The 20,128-nt window shown below is 41.5% G+C and overlaps 1 protein-coding gene across 1 annotated transcript in view; it reads left to right on the forward strand.

The window, feature by feature from the left end:
- The window catches only part of rttn (rotatin), a 37,235-nt gene that overhangs the window by 960 nt on the left and 16,147 nt on the right, over positions 1–20,128 (forward strand). Inside the window, exons 3-27 of the mRNA XM_030398496.1 lie at positions 78–267; positions 438–536; positions 626–716; positions 860–974; positions 2,863–3,013; positions 4,131–4,296; positions 4,859–5,049; positions 5,276–5,391; positions 6,266–6,433; positions 6,519–6,731; positions 7,461–7,573; positions 7,677–7,803; positions 8,132–8,257; positions 9,546–9,662; positions 10,225–10,364; positions 10,973–11,144; positions 11,235–11,334; positions 12,711–12,796; positions 13,430–13,547; positions 14,183–14,279; positions 14,375–14,440; positions 14,895–15,086; positions 16,073–16,315; positions 17,870–18,026; positions 19,573–19,739. Coding sequence (XP_030254356.1) covers positions 78–267; positions 438–536; positions 626–716; positions 860–974; positions 2,863–3,013; positions 4,131–4,296; positions 4,859–5,049; positions 5,276–5,391; positions 6,266–6,433; positions 6,519–6,731; positions 7,461–7,573; positions 7,677–7,803; positions 8,132–8,257; positions 9,546–9,662; positions 10,225–10,364; positions 10,973–11,144; positions 11,235–11,334; positions 12,711–12,796; positions 13,430–13,547; positions 14,183–14,279; positions 14,375–14,440; positions 14,895–15,086; positions 16,073–16,315; positions 17,870–18,026; positions 19,573–19,739 — 3,521 coding nt within the window. The remainder of the gene's footprint in view (positions 1–77; positions 268–437; positions 537–625; positions 717–859; positions 975–2,862; positions 3,014–4,130; positions 4,297–4,858; positions 5,050–5,275; positions 5,392–6,265; positions 6,434–6,518; positions 6,732–7,460; positions 7,574–7,676; positions 7,804–8,131; positions 8,258–9,545; positions 9,663–10,224; positions 10,365–10,972; positions 11,145–11,234; positions 11,335–12,710; positions 12,797–13,429; positions 13,548–14,182; positions 14,280–14,374; positions 14,441–14,894; positions 15,087–16,072; positions 16,316–17,869; positions 18,027–19,572; positions 19,740–20,128) is intronic.

Here is a 20,128-nt window from a genome sequence, read left to right on the forward strand (position 1 = left end):
TTTTACAGTGCTACACCCAACATCACAAACTGAACTTGAGATTATTCATTTCGTGACGATTTATCTTGTCATCCAAGCATCCGAGTGCAGCCCAGATGCTAAGAGACGTTGGGGCGGTGGACTTTCTCACCCAACTGTCTCCTAATGTGGAACCCAGACTGCGAGCTGTCATCGATGGAACCCTGGACCAGCTGTTCCAGCTACCTGAGCTACTCCCTAGTCATGCGCCGGTCTACTCGCATGTTCAGCGCACTACAGCTCCAACAGGTGTTGCGAGTTAAAGCCAAATAATTGTTTGTTTGCATTCTGTCTTGTGCAAACTGCTGAATGTTCGTAACGTTGTACAGGAGGGAGGCTGGAGAGGGTAGTGCTTTGTTTGAATAAATTCTTACTGTATGCAAAGTTATATTTCAACAAATGTGGTGTTTGTGCCGTAGCACCTGCAGTTGTTCCACCCGAAGAGCATTTTCCCAATATGGGCTATTTCCACAAAAGCATGCCAAGCCATAGAGACACACCACCTCAGAAGATAGCAGGTAGCAGTATTTATGAGTACTTGATGTGCATCTTTTTTTCTGCAAATGACTTGCTTCACATGTTTTATTATCCCTCTTGTGTTGTGCAGTGCATGAGTCTGTGAGATGTCTGAAGTTTTCCGTGTTTCCGTGGCTGACTTTGACAAACACAGACAGACACATACTTTCATCCAATGAGAGGTGAGAGACGACGCATGTATCAGGCTAATAAGTGCCTAATTAAAGTGCAGCATAAAATAAAGAAATAATTATTTGATATACAAGTTAACCAGGAAAAACAGTGATTACTGGGTAACAAACACGTCTGCTTTCATTCAAACCAGTTCTCTTAGGAGCAGCAACCCCAACTTGGTGCGGACCACGTGTGAACTTCTGTGTGATGTCATTATGCAAGACTTTCCCGCTGAGATCTTCCTGCAAAGGCCCAGTATTGTAAAGGTATCATTATATAATCAATCCATAATCCCATGCTGGTAACAGAGCATTTCCGAAATAATAACTGCAATTTCTAAGCATATACAGGAAAATCATGGATTTATTCTAAATGTTTTAGCTTTAACTACAAAGGTCCTGACACACCAGGGTGATGGTCAGCTGTCAGGGTTGACAGTGAGCAGCTATGGCCCTAGGAACGTAAAAAGGAAGGGAAAACCATTGAGCCTGTCACTGTAGTATCTGGGTTTTTATCCATTTTTTCTCATTTTCGCCCCCGCCTCTTCACTAGTGCCATTTGCAACTTTTTATCAGACATATGGCAATGTTGGTGTCTGAAAAAGCAAACGCTGCTTTATCATAACAACAGTTTTTATATCCGCAGTCCTGAGTCCTTCGGTTTGCTGTTCTGAATGACGGTTACAGAATCCCGCCATCTTGTAGTGTGGGGTTGTTTCCTCTCATGCATGCGCAGAATGTATGAGCTAGTCGGTCGTCGGCTGTAGTTTTTGTGGTCTGCTCAAGTATGTATTGCAGGGTTTCTTATGGCTATTTCTTAGATGTCGGTTTGGTATGTCTGGGCCCACCCATATGTCATTAACAACAGCCTGTAGTACGCTTTACACCGTATTTCCACACCTTGAAGAAGTGCATTGAAAATGGCTGTTAATGACATGATATTTACTTTTCAGACTCAATGTTCAAAACAAGAGCCTGCATTTGATGGAACATATTCACATTCCTGACCATATAAAAATTGCGACTTGACCCCAAAATATCTCTTGATTCAGTACATGTGTCCTAAGAGACTGAATAAAAGATGTCATTGAAGAGCTTCTGGGCTTGTTTCTTTTCGGCTCGTTCTCCGCCAACTGCCGTTCATAATATTTAGTATTCTTGTTTGTTCACGTCAGTTAGATGACATGAATTGTTCTGAGAGGCTAGTGTGACCAACTCATAATGGAATTTATGGGATGGTCACTCCAGCAACTGTCAAAATAATAACCTGTCAAATAGTGTCCTTGAACAAAACAGCAATTTATAAATCAGTGTCCCTGATCTTGGAGGAGGCCTCTGGAGGCTTACTTTGCTTGAGCAGGCCTAGTGCTGTGAGGATGTAGTTCGGTCATGATGTACCACTCACAGGGGTTGAAAGTCCTCTGTGGAGTGGTTTTTCACTTAGAATCTCTTCTGTGATTCTCAGAGATTCTGTAAAATTGGTCAAAGTCTTGCAAAAGTGGACTGCACTTTCTTACGTATCTCTACCCGTATCATGTCTGCAACAAAGTGCGTCTGTTATCCGAGCTCTTTATTTCATTGGCGTAGACAGACAGAGAGTGTTGGAGGAGACATTATTCTGCCCTGATGAGCCCCTGTGACTGAACATTGCTATGTTGTTAATAAAGTGCTGCATTACATTGCATTGGTCTCAAGGCAGTATTAGCATTCTGTCACCCAGCATCTGTCTCATCATCCAAAAGGAATCTAAATGGCAAAGTACTTTTGTTCTTGTGGCTTTGCTCGGCCCTCATTTGAGTCACTAAAGCTATTAAGCTTAATTAAAAGACTTGGTTTTAAAGACATGACATCATTAGCTACAGAGGGCAGGGAATCTGAACTTGGAACAAATTGCTGCTTCAATAATTCAATTCCTCTTGCCATTTTTATTTAGTATTACAACTTTTCAGTCACTGTCTGAGTGTAGGTCCTGTTTTTACACAGTCTTTCTGCTCTGTTTTGTCTGTTTGCCAACAGAACAGAGATCAATATATTTGCCCAATTACATTAATATCCTAATTGGATATTGCTGGTTGTTGCTTAGGTCTTTAGAAAACAGCTCCATAACTCAGCTGCACAGAAACAACACTGCTCTCACATCCCCTCATGTTTTCAGAGCCTCCTGTCCCTGTTGAGGCTTGGTTCGGGTAAAGGTGAAGGGAGCTACCTCCACTTGCAGGCTGTCTCCTGCCTGCGGCAGCTTTGCGTGGGGCTGAGAAGGAGACTGCGGTTTCATCAAGATCCAAGCTTCTACTCTACAAAGCAAGGTAGCGCACCTTATGGGTTATGCTGATGCGCAGATCTTTTACAGGTGTTGTTGAGCGTTTATAGAAGGGATTTCGGTTGGTGAGTAATAGCTTCTGCATGCTTATTCTACACGTATAAATGTGTTGCTTCATTATAAAGTACATTTTTAAATAAATGTGGTTATTGTCTGATAGAAATGAGGTAATTTGAAGTAAATACCTCACAGGACCAAATTCCTCAAGCATATCACATATATTTAATCTTGGTCTACATTTTGCAAGTAAAGACCTTATGGCTCGACAACATGGACCAAAAATTCATATCTTGGTCATATAGGCAATGTATTTTTAAACATTTTTTTGTTTTGTTGCAAGTCAAAGCCACATTTTAGATGTCACAAGCATTTTTATTCAAACAGACAAAAGACAAAAATCTTAGTTTGCCGTACGTAGTATGAACACACAGAGAGAGAGAGCGACTTTGTCACTGTGCGGAAATTTTATCAACACATCTGTTGCCTGCATCCAGGCACTGTCTCACTTTCACACTATAGACTACCAAGAAGTCTAGCAATGCACTATTGATTCAGCTCACGCACAAACAAGCACACAAACCCTCACCTCACACAAACAGATGGCTCAAAGGTCTCTACTGCGGTAATTTCATTCATTGAACGGACCAATTCTGGCATAGCACTTGCAACATACAGGTCTATGTCACTCTGTAGGCTAATTAACAGTTTGATTACAATAGAATTGTGCCTGTGGTCTCCCTCAGTATTGCAGGAGAACTTGTGAATGAATGAGTGAGTGAGGCGTAGAAGGAAACATCTTACATAGTGCAACATGAAACTGTATCAATATAAGCGGTATTGTCTCATCCTATATCTCTTTTAAAAGTTTACCAAAACCAAATATTAGTAAAGACCTTATACCGCCCAGCTTGAATAGACCTAAAAAAAACAATCTCAGCTATTTTAAAGTGTAGTTTTAAAGAAAACCTACACGTTTAAAATGTTTTCAAATTCTAATCATCCTGATTAATATCTTACCACCAACTTAATGTTCTCTTTGCTGTATCATAAAAGGCCCTGTGTGCAACTAATGTGCTAGTGTGATTTTTTTCATGGTTGTGCAGATCCAGTTTCCCAGAACTCGTCCTTCTCCCACTCTCAGGAGGTGCGGACCCAACGCTCCCAGGCCTCATCCCCGGGCGCAGAGTGCTCTCCTCGGCCCTCTGTGATTGGACGCACGGGCCAGAGAGCCCGGGGAGACGGCCAAGACGGAGATGCAGCTTCCAACAGGTGTGTGCATTCTTGTGTAACTGTGCATTTTAAACAAAGGCTGAATGAGATCATAGATAAAAGAAACTGCATCTCTTTATCAGTTCCGGCTGTCTATGGTCTTCTTTTGCATATGAGAGCAGGTCTTCTCTCAGTTTGGCTCCTGTTCCTCTTCTTAGACTTAAATGCTGCTGTCTTAGTGTTGATTGTCTCCAGTGTTTGAGGTTGAGCATTGTTGTCAATTCTGTTCATCAGACCTTACATGTAGCAAGAGAGTCCCACACTTTTTAAGAAATGTATGCACAGTAGGATTTTTTTGTGGCTTTGCTGTTAACAACATTGCGAGTGACGCCAGCAACCCGAACATGAAGAGAGAACGATGTGAGAAAGACTGTGGAGGATTTTTCTACTTAGGAATTGCAGCAGGAGCCCTCTAGCGGCTGGTCTGCGATCAGTTTGTGATTCCCGTGATATTTTTGGGATGCTTCCCTATACAGCTCACACGTCACTCCCCGAATTTGAGAGGTCCATGCACAGATCATGAATTTACAGTTGCCTTCCTCTCTTTGTCTGATCCATGCAGTGGCAGCTCGCACAGAGGTGGAGCAGCAGTCCAGGCCCCAAGGCAGACGCCCCAGTCGCCCGCAGATGTGACCCATTTGGCACTTCCTGACGTGGGTTTAGAAGATGTCCTGGAGCTGCAGTTACAACAGCTCACTTTGGCTCAGTTCACTGTTGCCACCATGGACCATGCCATACCACTGCTTAAGACAGGTAGGAGTGACTGTAGTCTCGTTAAGGGAAGGGAAGTAGGAGAAAAGATATTTTAGAATTATGTTAATTGAGTGCCACCGTCTGTTTTTTGCTCGAGTGAAGATCAGAGATTTCCAACATCCTCTCACCTGTTTCGCTACTTTGACTGTATTCTATCATTTGATCTCGTCAAAAATAATCTCCCCTCGCGCTCGCGCTGCTCTCCTCTTCCTCTCCTCTTTCTCAGAGAGTTCGCACGTGTTCCATCGCGCTCTGGAGCTGCTGTGCGACGCCGTCCTCCTGCTCGGGGACGGCGTTTGTGAGCTGGTCTGGGACGATCGCAGCCTGGTGGGGATGGAGCTGGCAAGTCAGAACACAACTCATGACAGCCTCTTATGTAGATGAATGGATACACTTCACTGAGAAACGGGGGGAACTGGGTTGGCCACCAGACAATTTGCCACAGACACACAGGCATACGGTACTCAACTGTCAAGGAGAACTGTAGGCATGTGATTGAGCTGAATGAATTGTGTAAGGTTACAGAGGCTTTCTGCTGCTTACAAAGAGCTTCTCACACATACGTGCGCACCTCTCGTCTGCACCCCTGGGTTTACCCAAGCACAGAATTGTTGTGTTAGTGAATGTCTTAATTTATTATGTGTATTGAGTTAAACCAGTGTGTTTTTTACCAGGCAGAATCATTTGTTATCCTCCTGACTGTTTAAAGGGTATGTTGCTATGTAGGGGGACTTATACACTTGTCAAGCCGAGGCCCCAGTGGCCCTCTGCTGTTTAATACATGCCCAGAGCCTTGCAGCCTGAGAACTGTTTTGTCATCTTTATGTGGAGAGCAGCTTTTGTGTGCCAGACCTCTAGGTTTTTCCTTTGGGAACGGCCGAACTGTTCATGCCAGCCACGGCAATGCATAGGGCATCTACTGCCCCCTGCTGGTGTACGTCTTCTATTGTTCAATTTCCACTCCCAGAACAAAGTGGCTGAGAATAGATTGTTCCAATTTATTCATACTGAGATAGGGTGGATCTGTATCTCGTCCCAAAATAACCCTGAAATCTGATTACATTCAATTCCTAACCCCTGGAACGAACAATTTTTCTCTTGGCTCCCAGCCAGTAGCTGTGCGTCTGTGTGTGTGCGTGTGTGTGCATGCACTTGCCTTACTGTGTTTGTGTGGCATGTGTGCTTTTGTCTATATTTCTGTCTGTGTGTATTTTAGAAGGAGAAGCTGCAAGGCTGCATGGAACAACTGGGGGATATCCTGAGCTACCACGAGAGCTGTTCAGCAGACATTCCCCGCAGCTCTCAGGTTCATCACAGAATGGCTTACATAGGCTCTGCCATATTCACTATTAAACTCCTACAGGCCATCCTCCCTCCTGAGAAGGTGTGTGTGTGCTTTCTTAACAGTTTTCTGCGACTATTTCAGATACAAAAATAGTTGAAAATGAAGCCTTCCTTACCTCACACAGGCCAGTGACAATCTCCCAGAAAGTACAGCAACAGCTATTTTCCACCTGTGCTTGGACACGTCATTTGGAGGTTTATTACCCAGCATGCAAGAGACAGCAGTGGCCTACTTGGAGCAAGTGAACTTAGACAGCCATGATCTCTACAGGAGGGTGACTCGCGCTGTCCTCTGGACGGAATCCACTTGCAACTTCCTCAAGGAAGCACATGCTGAGGTATAAGCTGCATGTCACATAAATACAGCCAATAGTAACTCTGCTGTCTATACTGAGAGGGCAGTGTTTTTACAAACACATATAGATGTATGTATATCTTCATTGATTGATTTGAATGACTGAAAAAAATTAATAAACAAACTGTCTTTAAAGGACAACTTAATGTCATACTGATTTGCTGTTTATATGTGGCGGACCCTTTCTAGCTTCAAACAGTGTTCTGGGGACCTTATTTTCCTCTAAGAAACAGCTTGTTTATCCACTTATGGAAAAGGAATATAATTTCTGATACATATTTCTGAGTATGTATTAATACCTCATTACTAACTCATCTGAGTTTGAATTTGTTTTTCCAAAATGCACAGTGCACCTTTAACTGAATTGTTCTAAAGTCATTCAACCATGCGTTACACTATCATAGAAAGAGTGCAAATCACACAAATGCAACCTTAAATGTGACCTTCTCTCACATGGAAAATATTCCTTTTTGAAACCTGCTTTACAACTATGTACTCAATGAAAATATTATTTCAGCGCATGTGTAATCCGGCAAACTGTTGGTGAAATTAATGTGACACTCCAGATAAACATGTTGAATGTTATCTCATTTGTTGATAAGCCAATAGCAGTCAACAAAGTGAATATGTGCCAATACTGATGTTTTCTGATATGTCCGTGTCTCCCTACATCATTTCTTGAGTTTATTCATTGATTTATTTCTTCATCAAGGGAGAAAAGAACTGGTTGGATCTACTGGAGCTGGCAGACCAAGCAATAGAGGGCCTCCCGTTTCACCAACACTTACCCATTGTCAGGGAATGTGTTAACATCTCTTCCTACCTGTAAGCTAAATTCACAGTTTATCTCAATGTAAAGTCACGTATTTTACTGCATTTAAAGATTAAGTATTTTGATGCTAGTTTAAATCCCTTTTCGGCTTACCAGGTGGAAGTTTGATCAGCCCAGCCCCCTCCTCCAAACAGAGAGCCAGAAACTTCTCCTCAAGCTGCTGTCCCATCCCTTACTGCCTGTCAGGACGGAAACATATGAACACTCTTTAAACCTGGTCAAGGTCAGAGCAAACCACCTTCTAGATGCTCTGTGTTTAAATGCGAATGTGTGGGTAAAATTATGGCTGCTGAAGCCATAACGTGGCTGTGTTTGGTGGGGCACTCATATGTAAATAAGTAGGTTGAAGATGGATGAATCAAGGATCTTTGACAGGTTGCTGTTAAAAACCCACTTGACATTTGAAATCAGTCTCCCTCTTCATTTTTTACTAACCACCGTCTAGAGTACATGGCTACATTTAAAGTGAATTGGAGCTCTTGTATGCGAGCACAAGTGAGAGGATAGCGATAATTTATGATGTGCTTCGGTGTGATTACATACACCCCTAGGACTGCCTTGGCATCCAGAATGTGTCACGACTGGAACCAGGAGCCTGCGGTGGAGTCAACTTCCTTCTCCACCACAGGGTGCTCTATGAAATCAGCGCTTTTGGACTCCAGGATTCTGCAGAAAAGGTAGGCCGGCGTGCATCTGGTATTCATATTAGAATAGAGCTGCAACGATTACGTGATTAATCAGTCTATCAATGGAAATACATTTGCTATTATTTACATGATAAATTGTTTACGTGTTCCAGCCTCTTAAATGTCAACATTTTCTGCTTTTCTTTGTCAGATATGAGAGTAATTGAGAAGTCTTTTGGCCTTGGGCTGCTGGTCGGACAGAAAAAGCAATGTGAAGACATTTTTTACAAACTTTGGACTAAACAATTAGTTTGAAAGTATCGTGAAAAACCCCCCCAGCATATTAACTGCTAATAAATGTAATTGTTAGTTCCAGCGCTATATAAGAACCAATTTAAAGATTTGGAGTAGGGCTGCAACTATGATAATTGTGATTGTCGATTAATCTGTGGATTGTTTTCTAGATAAATCGATTAGTTATTTGGTCTATAAAATGTCAGTAAATACTGAAAAATGACAATTAGTGTTTACCAAAGCCCAAGATGACATCCTCAGATATTTTTTTTTGTCTGCAATTCATTTAATAGTTGACAACAAATCAATTAATTGATTCATCGATTAATCGTTGGAGCTCTACTCTGGAGCAAGGTCATTCTGGCCACTTTTTTGATTTGTTAGTTTAAATCTGGAGTGGAAGAAATAAATCTAATTAATACACAAAGTAAAGGATTCTTGTTTATTGTGTGTGTTTGTGAAGCTGTTGTGCATTACTTTAAGATAGAGCTGCAATGATTAGAAAAAGGATAGTCGTCAGCCTTTTTGATAAGCGATTAAGTGATTTAGTCATTTTTCAAGCAAAAATGTCAAACATTTGCTGGTTCCAGCTTTTAAAGGCACAATATGTAAGAATTGACCACTTGTCAAATTCATACTTAAAGCGAGTAGGGGGCAGTATATCACTAGAGTAACCGCTAACTGCTAATAAGTAAAATCTTACACAATGCACCTTTCATTTTAAGGACTTGCTACTTGTGTTTGTCATTTATGATATTTTCAAAGAGCAGTCTGGACTGTTGATTGGCTTGAAAAATTACAAATTGGTGCCACTTTGGGTTCTGGGAAAATGTGATGTTGTAGGCTAAACATTTAATTGTGAAAATAATCGGCAGATTAACTGATAATTGATGTAGTCGTCAGGTGCAGACGTCATGCTGAACTGCCAGTGTTCTCACGTGTCATGTGATTGATATGTTTAAAAGTCTGTCACTCACGGTACTTGCTTGTAAATGTTTTATCAGCGGTGCCTTTGTGAACTCAGCAGTTTACCTGTGATCTATAGGTGAACGTCGCTGCCAAGGATATTCTGCTGTTCCTGTTCAAGGGACGATTGATGATGACAGCATCAACCTGGGACAGATTCAATGAGGCACTTTACCCGGTCATGCCCATATTACAGGTGGTGTGCTCTCTGTGTGCAAAGGCTGTGTTGTATTTGTACTGCAGAGCTCATGAAGCCGCATCACGTTTCGAACTTATTACATTACATTTATGGAGCGGCGGGAAGTGGTCTATGTTCTCCGCAATCAAAACAACTATGATCAAAAGTGCAATTTTAGCGGCTTTCGACCACAAAAGACTGCATATTGAGCTGCCAGTGAGAAAAATTTAGTTATTCTCTCATTTACATATTCTGTGCTATATTGTTTCCTTTTTGTGGAGGAAAAAAAACCACAAGCTTTATTAATTGTTCAGTTTCAGGCAACAGAAAGCCTGGAAATTCTTCATGAATATACATGAGATTTTGACTAGGCTGTCAAGTGTGATTTAATTCAAGGAGGCCATTCAGAGATGGGCCCGCCGTGTCAACAAGAGATGAAATGAAACCACCCGTAATCAAAGCGATGCATATTTTATTTACTGTTGTTGTTGCTTAGCTGGAATTCCCCATTGTTCGCTCCATTGTCTGCCAAGGCAGTCTGAGAATTGTGTGTGTGTTTGTGCTTCTGTGTGTGTGGCAGGGTTACACCAGCACTGAGGAGTCACTGGGAAACTGCGTCCTGCTGATAAGTGACATGTCGGACGTGGCAAGAGACGATGTTTTTCCAAGCACCGCCAAGCTCAAAGCAGCGCTCCGACTCCTTTTCACCAAACAGCCCACGTGAGTCTCTTTGTCTTTCTTTTGTCAGTGTTTGTATTCGTGCCTCGTTTGGTTGTTTTGTGCCTGCCCAGATGTGTGCGCGTAACAGAGATGTGGGTTTCTGTGTTTGTCAGCGATGCTATGTGTCTTCTGTGTGAAGCTGTTTGACGTCAGGTCTTAGAGTTTTTTTGTCAACTCCTGAGAGTTTGAAACATATTCTGCTCTTCAACCCATGATGTGACAGACTTATTACCACTGTCGGTTACTTTTAGCTGAAGTGCTCATCAAGTCATCTAAATGCTCTGTGAGGCCTGTGTAAAACAGCCTTGAAGTCCCAGTCTATGAATATTGATAGAGATGGAAATTAACACCAGACACTGGCCAGGAAGCAAGCCCTGGTCAATTTTGGCAACAGCTAATTGATTTGTCTGCCATGCCAGCCATTTTTTCCACTGACCAATCACCAATTAGATGTCATGTTAAAAAAAAAAAAAAAAAAAGTAGACAAAGGGCTTGCTTTAGCATCTGAATAGATCTTTTGCATGTACTTTCTAATCTGTAATTAAAACTGTGATTATGAATTAAATATCCAAACTTCAGTTTGCATATTTCCTGCTTATTATTAACAGTGTGAGAATAGCAGCAGTGCAACAAATCCTGCCCCACCTAACCAGCGATGATGATGCCACCACAGCCAGACCAACACTGGATCAACAAGTGATCTCCTCCCTCGCTAATCTCTACTGCGTCAGAAACCCTTTAGACATCACGCTGGACACCAGCAACAAGTCTGTCCTTAAGGTATAGATCCACATACTCATCAACAAACACTTAAATCCACTTACTGGATATATATTAGCACTTATTTAATGTGTGTTTAATGATGGCTAGGTGGAGTCTGTGGAGAAGCTGTTTTGCATCCTGTCCTCGGACACTGTTGACATCTCCCTGAGAAGGTCGGCAGCAGAGCAGCTGTCTGTAGTGCTGCAAGGTGAGTTATCTGTTAAAGATGCTAAGATTGACTTTTCTGAAAAAAACTCAACTGTATTATTTTAATCCACTTTCATGCTGAATCTTGGTACGTGCATTCTACTACTTTAAAACCTTCCTTTAAGTCTGCTTCTGTGTATTAGGTAAGGGATAATGCACAACGTGGTGTTTATTATCAAGAATTAATGGATGACGTGGAGGCCATCGGGCATTTACCTGCTTATACCATGGTCATGGTCATCATGCCAAAGAAAGAAAAATGAAGATAATTCATTTCTTCTCATTAATTAACAATTCAATCGTTGATTACTATTCCAGTAATAAGGAAGAACATTAGATGCACTTAGCCCGAAAGCTAACACGATGCGAGCAAGATTCAAAGTCAATAAAAGTGCGTACAGTTGATGAACAGTAGATATAATTTAAAAGGATGTTGAACAAGAAGACTGTCTAGTTAGCTAGCCATGTCATCGTCTAAGGAAGTTAACGGTTGGCTGTCGACCTGAATAGCGAATGAGATGTGAGATGATGGACAGTGACTACTTCTTTCAGCTTGTGTGTAAGAGGCGCCATCCTGTTATGTTTAAAGGATGACGCACTGAAGGACACTATATTATTTTTTTTTTTCATAAAATGTATTTCTAACCCCAATGTGTCTGCAGCCAGCTGATGCCACTACTGTTCTTTAGGTACAGACTTTAGTATATTAATATACGTGGAACAGTGACCAGACAGTTTGACTGCTTCTGTACTTTCATAGATGTCAGTAAATTAGGAGTTCATTGACAAACTGCAGCCAATCAGAGTCGTGTATTCAGCCAGACTGTGGTATAATCACCTTTCAGATCAAAATGCTCACTTTGAGGCATGTTTTGATATAATTGAGTAGAAAGTTTGTATTGTCTTTGTACAAGTACAACACAATTAAGTTTGCAGCCTCCACACTCTCTAATGCTATAAAAAAACAGTCAAACTCTAATTTTCATTGTTCCCGGCAAGAAATTGCAAATCAGCAGAATGGACTCGCTAACAGTTCACATCCCTCATATATTTGTTTTGAGAATGACATTGAGTTTAATCTTCCACAACAAAGTGCCTGAATAATAAACCGCATAAAAAGCAGGTTGAAAGTCCAAAACAGGTTTGAGATGAACATTTCTGCAGTTAATAAAAAATGGAAAAAAAAAGAAGAGCTTAAAAACTTTGTGTGATAAGTGAGCGCTCTCCCCTTGTGCAAACTACAATTTGAATTGAGTGCAGCAGAGTTGGTGCCTTCCCACCACCATATGTTTTAGGCAAGCACGGGAAAGCAAATATTTGAGGATTATGCAAATGTTTATTGTAAGTATATTGAATTGTTCTCCCACTTCCCTGCAGACACAACAATGCACCCAGTGCTGAAGAATCTCGGAATAACTGACAAAGTCATTTCTTTCATTATGGAGAGTGTAAACGGCAACAAGGTAAAAACAAACCTGCTTTGGCGGAGTGATGAATAAATGTGTGCTCAAGGAATTGCTGTTGAAAGCCAAATACAACAAACCCTGCATCTCATAAATGCAGCTCCATGTGCTCCCATTTGTCTAACTGTCCTCGTTTAAATGTGCTCATGTGAGTGCATGTGTTGCCAGCGGATGTGGAGGGAACCCACTGAGGCGTGCGTGATGGAAGGATGAAATGGCCTGTATTAATAGTGTCGGACAGGCCCTAGTCAGCAGTGAATTTTGCCCTCTGGTTACTGCAGTCTGCTGATCATTCCCAGGCCTTGAATCAGAGGTTGCTAACAGGGGTAATCGTCCAGCATGTCTGGCTACTTGGCGGTGGAGGAACACGGCCACAGAGAACAACTTGTCTCAGTTAACAAGTGTGTTTAAAAGGGAAGCCTTCAGGTTGCGTTTGTCCCCCCCCCCTGCATTGCCGGCGACCTGTGCAGTCATAGCATTTGGGTTTAGTTTATGTGACGAGACAGTTAAGAGACAGTGTGCATTTGTGTGTGAGAGACTTCTTGGCAGGAGGAGAAAGAAAGCGAATATGTGTGTTTGTTTGTGTTTTCCCTGCAATTAAACACTGACTGCGTATGTTGCTGATCTCCCCAGAGATTTGATTGCCTGCTGGAGCCTTGTGTATGTATCCTGAGGAAGCTGGTGTATGCAGATCCGTCTCTGAGGCACAGCCTGGCACAGCGCAACCTCCTGCTCCTCACACTGCTCAGGGGTACGTTCACAAGACAACTCATTAAGTAACAGCTATACGCGTCGTGTTGTGTAGCCCGGGGGCGCGTTCTCAAAAAAGAGATGACAAGTCATCCGTCGTTGCATAGCTTTCAACCATGTTGTCACACTGCAGTAAGTGGCACATTAGTATGATGCAACCTGTTGCTTTGGAGCTCAGCTCAACATCAGTGCATTGTTCAGGGCTTTGTCTGCAGAGGTTTTACATTTTTGTTGCATAATTTGTAGCTTAATTGTCTGTCACCCATTGTAAAGGAGGACGTTGATTTAGATTTTAACATCAAAATTGTGATTACTGTATATTCATAGATATGATTTACTTGAAGTAGTATGGTTTAGTAAAGTTTTGGGGTGTTATCAAGTGGTTTTATAGATTACAAATGTCATGTTTGTCCAGCTCAGTTTTAACCAAATTGCAGAGTTATTATAATTTCATAATGTAATCAAAGCCTGATGTGTGCTGGCAGGCTCGTTGGAGGTTTCCAAACTTTGATTTTGAAATGAGCCTTTAAGTGTTTGTCGCTCTAATGGAATTTAAAATGCTTATGAATGTATTCATGAGGTTGAGTGCAGGGTGTGGTTCTTATGCAATTTGCTCATGTCGTGTCTTCATTATAGCATCCTTGATACTGAAGGAGAACAAAAGCAGTGGAAGTGAGATTGCCATCCTGATGAGTTTACTGCTGTTCGATGAGATTGCCAGCATTGAAATATGGTGAGCTTATTTGTCCTCCCTTTGAGCTCTCCATGCTTCTTGAATAAATGTTCACTATGTCGTTGTACTATACCTGTTTGTTTGTGTCACATCAGGTCGGACAAAACCAATGCAGATGTGACCCTCGCACCGTTCTCTCTGCCGCTGTCGGTAGTACGCAGGTAAACTGATCTGTAACCAGTAAACATTTGTATTTTATTTTCTCTGATCAACAGCACTTCACAAGCAATTTTTCACAGATTTTCCCCCTAAGGTTGCAGCGATATATCAGTTTTAAGGTATACCGTGGTATGAAAAATAGCAGTTATCATACCATGTGCATTTGCTTATCTATGGTATTGAATTCTAATGTATAAGTGTAATTAAAAACATATATTTTAAGTTTATATGAAGTTTTATGTCTGCCAGGACATAATAGTTTGTGAAATTACAGTTAAGTGTTTGTTTAACCCAAAGAAATGATGTTTTTATTCCTTTACTTGTCAGTATAACTAATAATAATATTATTGATAATGTTAATAATTATATAATAACTTTAACTGTGATCCCATGACATTGTGATATTTTTCTAGACGGTTATTTTACTGTGATAATGTCATACCATTGCAACCCTAGGTACAACATCCCATTCCAGGCAGCGACCCATCACGCCGTCAGTCCATACTGCTGTGTCCTGCCGCCGTCCTCTGACCTCCTGACCCTGGCACCTGTTCGCCGAGCCCTGCAGGAGGCCTGGAACACTGCGTGGCATTCTGGGATAGACAACCTCCTGGAAGAGCTGCATGGCGCCTGTACCGACGATACTGAGTTAGAATCTTTCTCTTAAGCGGGGTTTAAGCATCTTCTTAGATCATTACTAGAATCTCATTTTTATCGTTTAATGTAAGATTTGAGACCAAGGTTTCTTTTTTTTCTACGCTTCACTGTCGAAGAACAGACTAATAATTTGGAGTTCTTTGTTCATATACAATATATTAGAGGCCTGAATACTTACATTTTGTGGCTGCAATGTATGCAATGATATGGGCGAGTTAAAACCTTGAGAGTGCAATTCTTCTATAACATGTATACACAGAATATTTATATAAAAACTAGAGCAGCACAATATGGTGTTAAGGAAGGACGTTTAAAGAAGCATCCTGCTACATATCACTCCCATTCAATGTTCTCTGTAGTGGAGAATTGCGGTAAAGAATTAGTTTCTGAGGCTTGCCATCTTGTGTTTCATCTGTCTTCATTTACCTCTAATGTGACCTAATTCAAACAGATGAGATTGTCTCTCAAACAGCTTAAACCAGCTTGATTACAGCAAAGAAGTTTAAAGCACACCATAGATGGATCAATCCACCTTGAAACTACATTTCATACAGCGCTATGATTGGGAGAAGAGTGCTTGTTCAAGATGGATTAGTCAGTGACGTTTGAGTGGTATCTTAATCAAAGTTTGCAACTTTTGATCTGATGATATTGTTCTTTTTTTTCCAAGTTTAAAATCTTTTTTCTCTGCACTGTTTTGACATAATTTTGACAACTTTCTTGAATATTGCTGGTACGTTGCCTTCCTCTGCTGCTGCTGCTTGACTCGGTTCCGAGCAGATCTCAGAAAATATCTCTTCAGATGACTCATAAATGTCTCGTCCCTCCAGATTGGTGATCAAATATGTTTGTTAATGCAGCCATTAGTATGCCTCTGAAGATGCTACTTATGCAACACTCTTGTCAGCACATCAATAGTCATGCAATCTGATTTCGAATACGTTTCTCTTAACCATTTGCATTTTTGCTCCCCGCAGATTTCATCCCGACTTAAAGCTGTCAGAAGCACAGGTTCTGACGCTGCAGGCGGCGCATCTTCCCGCCGCGCTGCAGGACTGCATCCGGGCCATCGCCACGGCGGCAGGACACAGCTCGGTGACCTCTGCCCTCTCCAGGCTCAGCCTCTATTTACTGATTGACAGACTGGCCTTCCCTCACATCCCCACCCACAGCTGCAGAGACACCCTCTCCTCCCTCAGTTGGCAGGCAGCATTGACCAGGTACAGATTCACACACACATGCTAATAACCGAGTGAGCAGATATGTCTCGCTAAGTTTTTTGAATTAAGCAAATTTCAGAAAGATTTAATGACATTAGTATTACTGCTGCTGTCGAACAAAACAGTTCTCGCTGTGAACCAAATGGCTCAGTGGGCAGAATATGGCTTTTTTCTTTTTGTCATATTTTGAAGAATTTACATGATTTAAGAGTGTTGAAAGCCTTTTCTGCCCCCCCCTCAGGAAGTATGATGCTCTTTTGATATCCTTAAAGGAGTCATCACCTGGTTTTTCACATATCCAGTCCCTCTTGGATCGCTTTGGATCAATTCTTAAAACTTATTAGAAAAAAAAATAATTAAAAAAAATCAAACATTGAGCTTGTTCTGACCCTTTTTCATACCGCGACTTTCTCACGCGAGATTATGCGCGAGGTTTTGACCGGTCCGGATGTGCATTGTATTAATATGTAATGAGGCGCGCGTTGATTGGCCGCAGGAAGGACAGAGCTGGAATGGGGGGCGAGCCTGCATGCACACACGGACTCCAAAACATAAACAGCCCCCTGTCATGGCGCACACACTAAATGACGAACCTTACGGAGTTCAGGCATTTATGTACGAGCCGGAGTCGGAACCCGAACGGGAGAGTGAAGAGGCAGAGACGGTGAAGAGACATGTTTACAGCAGGACGTCTCTGAATGGTAAATTCTTTTTTTTTCCTTCTTACTTTTCACACTCGTGTTTTACATGTAAGACCTGAGTTTTAATGCTGGCGGTCACGATGTATGGCGTGAAAATGACAGAGAAATAAGCAGATTCGGCGTGCTCACTCTGGCTGAGGACGGCTGTGAGCCGATGCTTAATATGCAAGTAGCCTCCTGTGGTAACGTCACCACAGGAGCAGAGTCAAAATCTCGTGCTTTAGGAACGCGCACTACTGTGCGCTATTCCTGTTCGGAAAAAGAGCCAAAGCGAAAAAAATAAGCCACTTTCAAACTCCAGCTTTTCAGGCAAGTTTCAACAGAGGTCCAACAACAATATGCATGATTTAACGAGAGAAATTGCGATTTCCGGGTGATGACTCCTTTAACAAAAAGTTTGAGCGAGTTTGTTTTGTTTTTCTGCATGGCACCAATCGTCCTTATGTAAGTTTTCATTTGCTCGAAGGAGAATTGTTTTTTCTTAATCTTTATTACAGTTATTATCTTTAAAAAATGTCTTTGCTTGTCTTTGCTTCCTAATCTTATCCTAAAGCTTGGCCTTTGAACATTTAAATGATTCAAATGTGATGTTTCAGTCATGATGGAGAAAGAAAGCGCAAACATCATGTACATTCAGGTGTGTCAGTTATTTCAGTTGATGCAATCAGTTTATCACCACCTGTATTCTACTGCGGCAGCATATGTCTGACACCTTTCATTGGTTTGTACATTGACATCTTTCCTGTCCAATCATCTCTGTACTCACTAGAAAAATAAGTAGTATTGAGTATTGAGCACTTTATTTTAAAGCACATTTTCTTCCTCCTCTTCCTCTGTCTCTTCCTCCCTGCAGGTTTCTCCAGGTGTGTCCAGCCTCTGTAGAGGACGAGAGGTTGCTAGTGGGCATTGTTGCATTTCTGAATGCCTACTTCAAACAGATACACACCGAGTCTTCATCTGACCCCGAGGACAAGGACCTGCGCTGGATACTGGAGCTCCTTCTCAACCAGGTACAAATAATTTACACTTTCTTGGCAAGCACCAAAGTAAACTTCACTACAGTAGTTCTTTAAGGTTTTGGCTTAAAGGGATAGTTGAGTATTTTTTGAGTATTGGTTTAAGTTACAGCGTAGACTACAGTGTACTCTACTGTAGCTTGTAAAATATGTGTGTGCACCTCTGTTAGCTAGTAATCTGGTTAGGCTCTCTCCTCTCCAACACAGAGAGTTATTTACCTGTAATCAAAGATTGAATAAATCGCACACCGTCAGACAAGCCAAACATATTGCTCTCTCATAACGACAGAAAAATGGTATCATAGCGTTCCACCTCAGACCTGCGGCACAGATTATTTCCTGAGCTCTCAACACAGAGTTGGAGTGATATTTTCGCCCGAGGAAAAGAATAACCGCACTGTTTTAGTGGGGAAAGCTACTTTTAGGATTTAATCAGTCTCACCTTGGCTTTCTCATTAATGCGTGTGTAAACAATAAGCCCTCCCCTGGCAGCTAAAGCAGACTCAGATTGAATGCCTGGTAGGGGTGAGCAGCTCTGCACTGCTCCGACTTTTCTGTAATTACTGAGCTGTTTCGGGAACATCTGTCGCTCTCTACACTCACATAAACTATCTGCTCCGTGTGTACCGCTCAATAAAAATTTTTGCACGTTAGGCACTCCTAGATCTGAGTTTTTCCAGGGAAAGGTGGGCGGTGTTGAGAAGGAGGTGCTTGCGAATTCACATGTCGGCTTGCTCTACATCTTCCCTCTATGGGTCAGTTTAATTGAATTTAGAAAAGTGGGCAGATAAATCTTGGTTTATGGTTAATACTCATTAATCCACTTAAGTTAAAGGAGCGCCTTGTAGTTTTGCGAAAGGAACTTTAATCAGAAGGTAAAGATCTTCACTGGCTGATTTTTTTTTAATGCCCAAACAAACTAAATAAACAAACTCTCTTTGTTTTCATTACTGAATAAACTGAATAAATGAACCGACCTTAAAGGACAACACAGTTTCATTCGGTTTTACTTTGTTTTTATTTGGCGGACCCTTCCACCTTCCTAGCCTCAAACAGTGTTCTGAGGACCTTATTTTCCTCTGAGAATGGCTTGTTTATTCATTTATGGAAAATAATAATATTTCTGATTTTCTATTATTACCTTATTAACATTGTAAATATTAATAATCTGTCTGAACAAGGGGATGTACTATTAAACCATGTATATGTACTGTACAAGAAGGTATCAAAAGAAGACAAAGCTGGTGAAGACGTTCATAAGTTGTCAAAACAAACAAGGAAAATTGAGTAAGAAGAGACAATCTAATGTCCATTGTCCCATTAAACGGGCTCTATGTAACAATTTGCAGCAATTTACATGTATTAATCACTTTTTATTTGCCACCTGTGAGCGGATTATGGTGTGAAAAATGATCTTCCTAGTCTTTCTCAGTCTCTGTCACCTATACAAGCCTGTAGATGAAGAAGTTCCTGTTAAAATGCGCAACATCCAAAGTAACTACTTAAAATTTAAAAAGCAACTCATCTGTCAATCATCCAGGAGACAGAGTCCCTCCTTAATTTGCTGCTCGGAGTAGAGACCCAGACCTCAACTCAGAGCCCGGGGGAGTCGGAGGAACTGAAGAGCCACGTCAGCCAGAGACTCCAGAGAGAACTCACCAGCTTCTTTAACCTCCTGCTGCAGCGGCTGGCGTGCACCACCGACAGGTTGGATGATTTCGCACTAAAACACTGTAAAAAGACAGATGATAGGCGCAACATTTTGAAAGATAATTTCATTTCCTGCATTATGATACTAGAATAGGTAGGAATTTACTTATCAAACATACAGTGAAGAGCTCAATTCTGCATTGACTGCAGGAACAGCTGAGGGCCACAGAGGCACAGTTGACCTTCCAAGACCATATTTCTGCCGGTGTTGTTCCACATTATTTCCTCATGACTTCTTCTTTAAAAATGAATTAACGAACTGCAGGTCTTACTCTGTTAGTGTATGGGAAAGTGAGTACATGTTTATATAATTCTATTCAGACTTCCTTTAGGGTTAGAGAATTGATTAATGTCATCCGGAGGAAAAAAGATACTGAAGTGTTCTC

Source organism: Sparus aurata, chromosome 19, assembly GCF_900880675.1.
Source record: "Sparus aurata chromosome 19, fSpaAur1.1, whole genome shotgun sequence".
NCBI classification, from domain to species: Eukaryota; Metazoa; Chordata; class Actinopteri; order Spariformes; family Sparidae; genus Sparus; species Sparus aurata.